Source organism: Talpa europaea (genome assembly GCF_964194135.1).
Source record: "Talpa europaea genome assembly, chromosome: 7".
Lineage (NCBI taxonomy): Eukaryota > Metazoa > Chordata > Mammalia > Eulipotyphla > Talpidae > Talpa > Talpa europaea.
Window position 1 is genome coordinate 95,342,339 of NC_140074.1, and position 12,123 is coordinate 95,354,461.

The 12,123-nt window shown below is 41.7% G+C and overlaps 1 protein-coding gene across 3 annotated transcripts in view; it reads left to right on the top strand.

Annotated features, from left to right (window-relative positions):
- Nucleotides 1-12,123, top strand: part of DNAH9 (dynein axonemal heavy chain 9) — a gene marked incomplete at its 3' end in the record, with an annotated part of 308,650 nt that overhangs the window by 239,099 nt on the left and 57,428 nt on the right. For all 3 annotated transcript variants that reach the window (XM_084236563.1, XM_084236562.1, XM_084236564.1), the window contains exons 52-55: nucleotides 4,711-4,899; nucleotides 6,791-7,026; nucleotides 9,667-9,789; nucleotides 11,092-11,296. In XM_084236563.1, coding sequence (XP_084092689.1) covers nucleotides 4,711-4,899; nucleotides 6,791-7,026; nucleotides 9,667-9,789; nucleotides 11,092-11,296 — 753 coding nt within the window. The remainder of the gene's footprint in view (nucleotides 1-4,710; nucleotides 4,900-6,790; nucleotides 7,027-9,666; nucleotides 9,790-11,091; nucleotides 11,297-12,123) is intronic.

The following is a 12,123-nucleotide window of genomic DNA, read 5'->3' on the forward strand; positions in this document are numbered from 1 at the left end:
TGGCTTCATAGAACGTGTTTGGTATTGTCTCTTCCTTCTCAATTTTTTGGAAGAGTTTGTGAAGGATAGGCACCAATTCATCTCTGAATGTTTGGTAGAATTCGTTTGTAAATCCATCAGGTCCTAGGCTTTTGTTTTTGGGGAGTTTTTTGATTACCATTTCAATTTCGCTGCTTGTAATTGGTCTTTTTAGGTGTTCTATTTCTTCTTTATCTAGCTTTGGGTGATTGTAGAGTTGTAGGAATTTGTCCATCTCCTCTAGATTGTTGAACTTGTTTCCATACAACTCTTCATAGTAGTTACTGATTATTCTTTTGATTTCTGCTGTGTCCGTTGTGATTTCTCCTCTTTCATTTATGATCCTGTGCATTTGTGCTTTCTCCCTTTTTTCCTTTGTGAGCCTGGCTAGGGGTTTGTCTATTTTATTGATTTTTTCGAAGAACCAGCTCTTGGTTTCATTAATCTTTTGGATTGTTTTTTTTTAGTTTCAATTTCATTTATTTCTGCTTTGGTTTTTATTATTTCTTTTCTTCTACTGGTTTTGGGGTTTTTTTGTTGTTCTTTTTCTAGATCTTTGAGCTTCAAGATTAGGTTGTTTCTTTGAGTTCTTTTTTGTTTCTTGATGTGAGCTTCTATTGCTATATATTTTCCTCTTATTACTGCTTTTGCTGCACCCATACATTTAGGATATTGGTGTCCTCCTTGTCATTCAGTTCAAAGAATTTTTTAATTTTCTCTTTGATCTCCTCATTAGTCCAGTGGTCTTCCAGTAGTGTGGTTTTTAGTCTCCATGAGGTAGGAAAGTTCCTTGCCTTCTTTTTATGGTTTATTTCTAGCTTGATGCCTTCATGGTCAGAAAAGATGGTTGGTATGATTTCAGTCTTGGTGTATCTGTTGATGTTTGTCTTGTGCCCCAGTATGTGATCGATCCTGGAGAATGATCCGTGTGCGCTTGAGAAAAATGTGTACTTCGTTTTTTGGGGGTTTAGTGTTCTATAGATGTCTGTTAAGCCCAAATGCTCTAGGTCCTTATTTAGAGCTTTAGTTTCTTTACTTATTTTTTGTCTTGTTGCTCTATCCATTGTTGATAGTGGTGTGTTGAAGTCTCCCACTACATATGTGTTTTCTCTGATGTCTGTTTTCAGAGATGACAACAGTTGTCTGATATATTTTGGTGCTCCTTCGTTTGGTGAGTGTATGTTAATTAGTGTTATTTCTTCTTGAAGTATTGTCCCTTTGATCATAATGTAGTGACCGTGGGATCCCTTTTTATTTTTTTGAGTTTGAAATATGTTTTATCTGATATAAGTATAGCTGTTCCTGCTTTCTTTTTTGGTCCATTTGCTTGTAGGATTGTTTTCCATCCTTTAACTTTGAGTCTATTTTTATCTTTTGTAGCTAAATGTGTTTCCTGGAAACAGCAATAGGTTGGGTTTTGTTTCTTAATCCAGGCTGCAACTCTGTGTCTTTTTATTGAAGAGTTTAGTCCATTTACATTTAGGGTTAACATGGATATGTTAGCATCTGTTTTTGCCATTGTGTTTGTCTTTCCTTTGATTTTATTTATTCTTTTAATATCTTTTTTTTTTCCTTGCCTTCTTTTGTTGTTATTCGTCCCTCTGAGGTTCTGGCTTTAGGATTCCTTGTAGTATTTTTTGGAGTGGGGGTTTATTGGTAATGAAGTTCCATAGTTTCTGTTTGTCTGGGAAGTTCCTTATTCTTTCTTCATAGAGGAAGGAGAGCTTTGCGGGATAGAGTATTCTTGGTTGACATCTGTTTTCTTGGAGTCTGTTGACTATGTCCCTCCACTCTCTCCTTGACCGTAGTGTTTCTTCAGAGAAGTCTGATGTCAGCCTGATTGGTTTTCCTTTGAATGTTATTTGTTTCTTCCCTCTTGTCAGCTTCATTATTTTTTCCTTGTCCTGGATTCTTGGGAGCTTCACTATTATGTGTCTTGCTGTATTTTTCCTTTCGTCATGGAAGTTTGGTGTTCTTCTTGCTTCTTGTATATCAATTTTCAGCTCCTTCTTCACATTTGGGAAGTTCTCTTCAATTATCTCCTGGAATATTTTCTCTGTTCCTACATCTCTCTCCTCTCCTTCTGGTATTCCTATAACTCTTATATTTCCTTTCCTCATGGTGTCAGATAGTTCCCGAAGTCTTTCTTTGTTCTTTTCCTTTGTACTTCTCTTTCCTTTTCTGTTTTGGTTCTTTTTATTTCTGTGTCTTCAAGAGAACTTATTCTTTCTTCCATTTCATCTATTCTGCTTTCATTGCTTTTCCCAGAATTCTTTAGTTCTTCCATGAATTCTTTGATCTCCTGCATTTCTTTTACTTCCCTCTTTAGGGACTCAATTTCATTCTTCTGATCGTTGATTATTTTTCCCTTATCATTGTTTTCCTTTATGACTTCTGTCAGTTTTTTTAATCACGCTATTTTAATATCTTTCTGGAAGGCTCAGAAGTTCTTCCAAGTTACTGTCGTTGCAATCTGGGGGCTGGTTTTCTTTTTGTGGTGTGCTTCTTCCCTGAGGAGTTGCTATGTTGCGTGTGGTTCTTCTACTCCCTACTGTCTGTTTTCTAATTTGTCGTATGCATTGGGACACTGTGTTGCTGGGACTGGCCGGCATCTTGGGTGAGCTTCTCTGCTCCTCTCTGGCTCCTCCGGGAGCCATCTGTCAGTTTCAAGCAGTCTTTACTGAAGAAAGGTCCCTGTTCTAAAATGCCAGTGTGGGGCCACACTCCCCTGTGCTCCTGGTCTGCCCCGGCGGTGGGTTCCCTCTCCCCCTCTGGGCTTGGACTGCAGGCCAGAGGTGTTCTGGTGTGGGCGAACTTCCCCGGCTCACCTCTGGCTCCTGAGGGAGCCTTCTGCAGGCAGTCTTTACTTAAGAAATGTCCCTGTTCTAAAATGGTGATGCGGGACACACTCCCTGCTTGTCCAGTCTCAGTCAAACTCTTCTGCGCGCCTGGTCTGCCCCGGCTTTGGGTTCTCGCTCCCCCTGTGGGCTCAGACTACTGGTTGGCAGGGGCCTGGCGTTTGCTAACCTCCCAGCTGGCCACTGGCTCCTCCAGGAGCCTCTGCTGGTTTCAAGTCACTAGGTGGCGCCAGAGATCTCTCCTAGAGCCCTTGGGGAGCTGGTTTTTTTTTTTCACCCCGTGGGACAGGAAACAGAATGGGAATGGTAGGGTAAACCTCAATGGCTTTGGGGTGCTGTGTCTGCCTTTGCCCCACCGTCGTGGAGAACCCACGCCCCGAATTTTGTGCCCCGGATCTCAGTTCCAAAGCCCTCAGGTCCAGAACGCGGGCTGTAGCCCAGTTCAGTGTCCACAGAATGGCGTCTTTTGCACCCCGCTCCTGTGCCTGGGTGCCTGGTTCCTGGATACTCAGTGAGGGACTTTCACCTCACTGAGGGTCTTCGCGCGCATCTCCCTGCAAGCCTAGGTCGCAGGCGCGGGGACCTGGGCAGCCGCGATCCCAATCCGCATTTGCTTTTCAGCCGAGCTCCTTTCTGAGCTATCCAGATCCCGATCCGCGTCTGCTTTTCCAGCGCGCCGCTTTTCCGTGCAAGCTTACCCGGCGGCCTGGGGCTGTGTGCTGGTCCTGGCCTCCTCCTGGGGGGCGGGGTCTCTGTTTAATGGCGCCTGGAGCTCACCTCTGCAGCGGCGAATCCTGCAGGGTTCTCTGCAGCTCCCGTTCACGGGGTGTGGTGGCTGAAATAGTTCCTTTCTACTCACAGTCCCGCTTGCTGCGTAGTTTGTTCTTGTTGGTCATTTTAGTTTGTTTTTTCCCTTCCTCTCTGCCGGTCGGAGAGTGCCGACTCTGTGGGTGGGGGAGGGGAGCAGGGTTCTGCGCTTTCCTCCCTTCTAGTCCTCTTTTATGGCCACTTTCTTCTTCGGGTAGTTTGTTGGAGTCGTCCGTTTATCTTCCGTGTCCCAGTTCTCACTGGGACCTGCCGCTTTTACTCCCTATTAACTTTTTTTAATGGGAGATCTTACTCGCAGCGTCTCCTCACCGCCATGTTGCTCCGCCCTCTCAAGAAAACTCTCTTTTACATGCATCTTGACATCTTTCAAGACAGAAAAAAAAAAAAAAAAAAAACAAAGGTAAGTCCTAACACAGAAGCTAGGTCCACTCTACACTTAACAGACCTAGGTATACAAGATTGCTGTCCTCCCTGGAAAGTTGTGCCATCCCAACATGGGTCAAGCAGAGGCAAGATGCATTCATACCTATGATTCAGAACTTCAAATCTGTATCATAATTACGGTAACTATCTCCCCCACCCACTGAGAATTATTTATAGCATGTAGAATTGACTTTATTTTCATAGCCCCAGTATTTTGGAGAGGAGAAGGGAGACAAGTGCCAGTAAGGCAATGAACTCAGTGATTAACACATACAGTCATATTTAACCCTCTCAGCAGCCCTTTGAGGTGGATGGTGTGAGTCTTTATACCTGCAAAGGGCATGGTCTAGAAGCTAGCATTCCAAACTCGTCATCTTTCCACAGCCCACATAATGATGGCACACAGTATGGTCTTATTTACTGCAGTCAGTACAAATCCCCACTGATCAAACAGGCCACAGAAGTGACACTCTGAGTTGTCCTGCTACTAAACTTGTTCTGTACATTCTCTATGACCGACTCTGGCCCCATGTAGCCTGCAGGATGATGAATCTTCTCTTCTCTCTGGTCTTTGAAATGATAGGTTGGAGGACTTGCTTCTGAAAACGTGAGGTGGGCAGAAGCTGTGCAGAACTTCAAACAACAGGAAAGGAAATTATGTGGAGACATTTTGCTTATCACGGCTTTCATCTCATACCTTGGCTTCTTTACAAAGAAATACCGGCAGAGCCTCATGGATGGGGCCTGGAGACCCTACCTGAGTCAGCTGAAAGTAGGTACAGCCTGAATTTCTCCTGATCATCAGCCTGGGACTTAATAGTGAACTCACATAAAACAATAATAACCCAAATCTTCTAGCCCAGTTTTGCATGCCACCTCTTCAATAGCCCCCAGTGACTTCTGAGACCCAGCAGTGAGACAAGTGTTCCCATGTCCTCCCACACTCCCATTGCCATGCCCTGCCCTCTAGAACCCCTGAATTGAGTATCTCTCCTCTTAATGGGGCTTCTATGGGAGCAACTCAGCATTCTACTTTCTGCTACTCTTAAAATCTTTTAAGCCTGAATAGCACCAAAAACATCCTGTGTTTCCTTCCAATCAATCACCCTGCTATTGACTCAAACTTTATCATCACATTGGGGGGAAGACTTGTTCCCACATTCTACACGACATCTTGTTCTGGGCCCCAAAGCTCCATAGTCTATGCCCACAGCTCATAGACACCTTTATGCAAACCACATCATCTGTTCCTGTCTGGTGCGTGCCCATGAATAGTTAGCTACTCGCGTGCTTTTCATGTGCTCTGTTCCGCTGTCCACTTAGTGTAATTGGCTCCCTCTTCAGGGAGCTGATTTATAATCAGAATAATTCCTAATTTACCTTGGCAATTTCACATCACTCAGTCCTCACTCCACAAAGATTCAGTGAGTATTCCATGAGTCCTGCTACTCCACTAGACAGGAGGTCCAGAAGACATTCGATACCAGGATGTCTGGAGGAAGTTCACGTCCAGTGGAGATTAGGGCCATTAGAAGCAGCTACAGTAAGAGTCAGCACAGAAAGTTCAGCACATGCAGTAAGGACTGGATTCCAAAATTTATGTGTACTTGTATCCTTACATCCCATACTGTCTAGTGATGTTTGGTTTCAGAGGTCAGCTCACAAAATCATACTTACTGGATGATTTACAGAAGAATGTTTTAAAACCTGTTATACTACTAGGAAATATACAAAACACAAAGCTGTTATTTATGCATCTCAAGCACCTGTGGGAAAAGAAACTGTTGGAAGGATGATTATTCACTGAGTAAAAGAGAATGAGATGCTCAGTGGCAGCACAGCGAGGACTTTTCTGGCATTGCTTGGGATTCTTAAGCATCTTGTGCCATGGTTCCCTTTGATAATCTGGTGAAATCTGTGGACTCCTGCTACAGTAATGATTTTTGGTGCATAAAATAGAACACATAAGATTACAATGGGATACAATTTATTGAAATACATTTTTTAAGATTTATTTATTTATACATACAAGAACTGGAGTGTAGGCCAGAGGTATGCGGAGGTGAGAGGATTTACCAGAGACACAGTGGGGAACAAAACAGGCAGATCCACTGAAATACACTGCTGAGGGGAACAGTAGGTGAGACAGGAGAGGTCTGCTGTGCCATGTGGCTTAGCTCCCTGGCTAGGGATCAAACTCATGTTGCAGTGACTGGGGATAGCTTGACAGCACTGTGTCTTTAACCCTTGTGCCAGGGAGGCCCCTGGAATACATTTCTGATCTCAGGATGAGAACCTCCAAACACTGATTTCCCTCTCAAGATTTTCTCAGTGGCATGGTACTGGCCATTCGTACCCTTTGTGGTGTGATGAAAGGGACAGAGGATGGTTTAAAGAGGTTTTCCTGAGGTAACTGGGTAAGACAAACTGTCATACAGTCTGTGTTTCTGCTGTTGTTCATCTATGAAAGGAAATGACTATCAGGACTTTAGGGAAACTTGCTTCTAGAAATAATCACACAGCAAGAAAAGCACTCTTGAGAGGGATTTTGATCTTGCTTTCAAAGGAGTTACGTCATTTAGTAAGTCACTGTGTATTCCACCTCTCACTGAAAAAAACATTCTTCCATTCTCAGTGTATGTAAGCTGACTTCATTATTTCAGGTTCCTATTCCTGTCACCCCCACCCTGGATCCCCTGAGGATGCTGACGGATGATGCCGATGTGGCCGCCTGGCAGAATGAGGGTCTCCCTGCAGACCGCATGTCCGTGGAGAATGCCACCATCCTCATCAACTGTGAGCGCTGGCCACTCATGGTTGACCCTCAGCTACAAGGCATCAAATGGATCAAGAACAAATATGGCGAAGACCTGCGGGTCACCCAGATTGGTCAAAAAGGGTAGGTGACTGAGAGCAAAGAGCGCACTTTTGCCAATTTTGCAAGGGGAAAAAAATGTTAGGAGCAGATTTGAGGCCCTAGTAAAGTGTTTCTAACTTCCAGTTCCTTCATGAGGTGTCTCCTCCCATTCTAGGAAATATCTCAATTAAAAATGCTTAGTGCCGAGTCTTTGTTTTTCTTTCTCATTAAAAATTATGTATATCAGCTTCTCAGCCCATTCAGGAATCCTTACTCCATCATCCCTGGATTTCATCCTCCTGTCTCTCTTCAATACTTTCTGCCTCCCCAAAAATCACATTCCATTGTGGGACAACTCTATGTTTTACAAAGTTTTCCTCGCATCTAGCCAAAAACTACCTTTCTTAGTTCTCTTCTACCCTTTATTCCTATCTCTTCCCAAGGCCCACATAGAACAAACCTAATTTTCTTTATCCTGAGAAACAACTGAGCATTTGCCATGGATACATAATATATGCACATATATGATAGACACATATATAATAAATAGGCTGCTGTGATTATTATGATACCATCAAAGTCCTTTTTACCTGCCATGCAGCTTTGTGGGCACCCAGGTGAGGTTTGCATCCTCTGGTCACATGTCCCAAATATGTGTCATCTAATCCTGGCCTTCTCCGTAAACCTTGATTAAAATATCCCTTTCTGGGCCTCCCCTGGTGGCGCAGCAGTTGAGCGCTGGACTGCAAAGCTGCATGCAGCTTCTGCAGCGCTGGTTCAATCCCCGGCCACTGGCGAGGGTCCCACATGGCGAGACAGACCTCTCCTGCCTCACCCGCTGCTCCCCTCAGCAGTGTCTTTCGTCAGTCTGCCTGTTCTGTTCCCCGCTCTGGCTCTAGTGAATTCTCTCACCCTCCCGTGCTTCTGACTGACCCAGTGCTTGTATAAATAAATAAATAAATCTTTAAAAAAATTAAAAAAAAATCCCTTTCTAAGTGACCAAGAGTTACAGTTTAGAAAGAATATCTTTTTTACTAATAGCTATATTCTTAGTGTACCAAAAAACGATGCCTGGCAAATAGTCAGCCCTCATGCCCATTAACTATCTGTTGGGTGGTTTTCTAGATTAGTTGTATATTATTTAAATAAAAATATTTTATTATGCACACTATATCTTAAGATTATTAAGGATAGTCATTCTTCATCATATGAATGTAAATCTTCTCAAATTATCACCTTAAAGAAGTTTTTTTGTTTGGTTGGTTGGTTTGTTTGGTTAGTTTGGTTTAGTCATATTTGTCACCCATTTCTTCTATAGATCATGCTTAGAAAAGCATCTTTCTCTCCATATATTATATAAATATTTACCTAGATTATTTTAGTGTTCTTATGTGTTTTTTCATATTGAAATCTAATCCCATTAAATATATTTTTGGGTACGAATTTTCATTTTTCCAGTAGTTAACCTTTGTTCCAATACCATTTATTAAATTCTCCATTCTTTTCCAATTAATTGGAAATGACATTGCACTCTATATTAAATCATTTTATTAAATAGTCTTTATTCTTTTCTATTTATATAACACTAGTTCATCCTTAAATTATTTCTTTGTGTGCTTGGTAGCATTTTTTTGTGGTAATATATAAAAGTATAAAATATAATATAGAAGTAATTTATCATTTATCATCATAATAAAAAAGGGGATTACAAAAAAAAGAAAAAACTCCTATAATTCATCATGCACAGAAAAATACGTCTATTTTAGATATATGATAAGACTGCTTTAAGACTTCTTTCTACATATATGTATTATTGAAGTTACATAAGATAGTGTAGTATTAACTAATATGAGACCCTCATCTTTTTTCTTCATCCTTTTTTTTTTTTTTTTTAACCATCCTCTTTGTTTTCTGTTAGGGTAACTTTAAGATTTAGATCAAGGTTTATAAAATTTTATTGTTGCTTATTGCTTAAATTGAAATTACATCAATCTGGGCCTCCTTGGTGGCACAAGGAGTTAAGACGCAACCTATAAAGCTATCTGCAGCCATTGCAGCATGAGTTCCATCCCCAGCCAGGGAGCTACCCACATGGCACAGCAGACCTCTCCTTTCTCACCCATTGCTCCCCTCAGCAGTGTATTTCAGTAGATCTGCCTGTTCTGCTCCCCACTCTGTCTCTGGTGAATCCTCTCATACACATACCTCCCCAATCCCCACACCTTTGGCCTACACCCCAGTTCTTGTATCATAAATAAATAAAATAAATCTTAAAAAATTAATAAATAAATAAATGACATGAGGAAATTTTACAATATATTTTATGTACACAAGCCAGATTATAAAACAAATTGTTCTATGTGAATCCAATTATAAATAAATAATGAAATATAGTAAAAGTCTTGAAAAATATAATATAGCCAAACATATATAATATTCACCAAAATGCAAATGGAAAATGGAAGGATTAGAATTTTCACATTTTTTTATTATTTCTAAAAATGTATACGATCACAAAAATATCATTTCAAGTGGAGAAAAATGTGATCATTGAAATTATCCCAGATAGCTGTTATCCCAGATAAGATTATCTTTGTATTTCAGAGGTCACAGTTTTCTCCGTAAATTCCCTCTGTATCCATACCTTGCCACCAGATCATTGTGTCCAACTTTGTCCCTCAGTTACCTTCAAACCATAGAACATGCCCTGGAAGCTGGAGATGTGGTGCTGATTGAAAACCTAGAAGAGTCCATTGATCCTGTTCTGGGTCCCCTGCTTGGGAGAGAAGTCATTAAAAAAGGAAGGTAAATGTTGGCTATGTTGATGATGTTTTATGAGGAGCTTGTTCATGGTCCCCAGTAGAAGTATGGAGAAATCTGCTCTTGCTAGGACATCTTCTTAGCTTTTGTCAAGCAGGTCTGTGAAGTACACAAACTCTTATTTCTTCAGAAGGAAAATAATTTAGCTGCCCTCATCTCCTAGAAAATGTTTTCTGGAATAGCATTTCTTCCATCAGTCAGTGTCCTCATTGACTTCTAAGTGGCCAAAAGTGCACTAATTTGGAGGAACTTCAGACTGAAATTGTTTGAAAAGCAAGCTGACTTTTAAGCATGAACATTTTATCCAAACCAGACCTCTGAGTTCCAAGAACTCAGTTCTTTGTCAGTTTGATGGACTCCTGTTGCTTTGAGTGCAGTAACTCAGGCTTTAGCAAGTAATTGACAGAAGGAAGGAAAAAACAGAAACTGAAGAAGGGCTGTAGACACACAGGAGAGAGTGTAACAAGTACCATGCAGAGTTGCTTGACTCAGACCACCGCCAAGGCTGTAAGATGATTTTACATGTCCTTAGGATATATTCATTTACTTATTTATCCATATTCATCCATTGAAGTCATTCTCTGTCAATCATGAAAAATAGTAAGCCTTATTGTCATCCTATAGGGTGCCTTAGTACAAATGAAGGTGCCCCTGCCTCCAAAAGCTTTACTGCCATCTGCTGGAAATATTCGCTAATGTACTGATCTACACTGACTTACAAAATGAATGACTATACCTGGGCCTCCCCAGTGGTGTAGGAGTTAAAGTCTCAGCGCTATCAAGCTATCACTGGCCACTGCCACTGCAGCATGAGTTCGTTCAATCCCCAGTCAGGGAACTGACCCACATGGCACAACAGACCTGTCCTGTCCCCCCACTGCTCCCCTCAACAGTGTATTTTAATAGATCTGCCTGTTCTGCTCCCCACTCTTTCTCTGGTGAATCCTCTCACCCCCTGCACCTCTGGCCTAACCCCAGTTCTTCTATGCATGAATAAATAAAAATAAATTCTTATAATAAAAAAAAGCAATGTGAATGACTATCCCTCCAGTTGTGCAGTGCAAATTAGTCTGGTGGCCATGGTAGAAAGTCTATCACCCTCCACCTCTGTTCCCCACATTGGGGTAAGCAAGGGTCCTAGGCATCATGCTAAACAGACTTAGGAGAAATCCATTTTTATATGGCAATATTGTTTATTATGATCTTGCAAAATAAATCTAAATTTTTGTTCCTGATATTAATCTCACAAAAAGATAACCCTCCTTCACATAAGCCTTTATATTTCAGATTCATTAAAATTGGAGACAAAGAATGTGAATATAATCCTAAATTCCGGCTCATCCTTCACACCAAGCTGGCCAATCCTCACTACCAGCCTGAGCTGCAGGCTCAGGCGACCCTGATCAACTTCACTGTGACCAGGGATGGCCTGGAGGACCAGCTGCTGGCTGCTGTGGTCAGCATGGAGAGGCCAGATCTGGAGCAGCTAAAGGTATGTCGGGTACCCATTGAGAAAGGAAGAAAGAAAATGTTTTGTCACTATATCCTGTAGTGCTCCCAACCCTGGGAGAGTGTTGGGAGGGCCCTGCGCAGCATGTGTTCTGCTAGAACTTGGAGGAACACCAACATCATCTAGCCACTGATACACCAAGTTGGGGAACAGAGTTTATAACAAGCTAAAGAAAAGAGAAGAAGATAGCTGGGAGAACAGATACTTCACCCAGAGGCCTGGTACAGGAACTTGGACATACTTGGGCCAGCCCATGAAGTCCTCTCATCACACATCTTCAAATATACATGTTGAGAACATGGAGGTCAATTGTCCAAGAACAGTAGCAATGAGTTCAACCACAATGGAGAGTGTCCTAGTTTGCCATAACCAAATACCACAGACTAGGTAGTTTAACCAACAGAAATTATTTTCACATGGTTCAAGCTGGAAGTCCAAATATTGGCTTCTGGTGAGAAGTATCTCCCTGGTTTATACGCAGCCATCATTTTGCCGTGTGCTCCCATACTTCATCTTTGTGTGTGTGGAGAAGGAGAGTGAGTTCTAATGTCTCAGCTTTGAAGGGCACTAATTCCAGTGGATCAGGACCTCACCATCTTGATCTCATTGAACCTTTACCACCTCCATATAGGTCCTAGGTTCAATATAGCCAAAAGGAGGAGGTCATCTTCAACATATATATGAATCTGGGAGAAATAATTCAGCCCATAGCAAGAAGTATTCTTTTCCCTCTCTTTAGATATGATTAGATTATAAAATACAGGCTCAAAGTTACAGTGCTTTTGAGATTGAGTTCAGGGTTTCTTGGG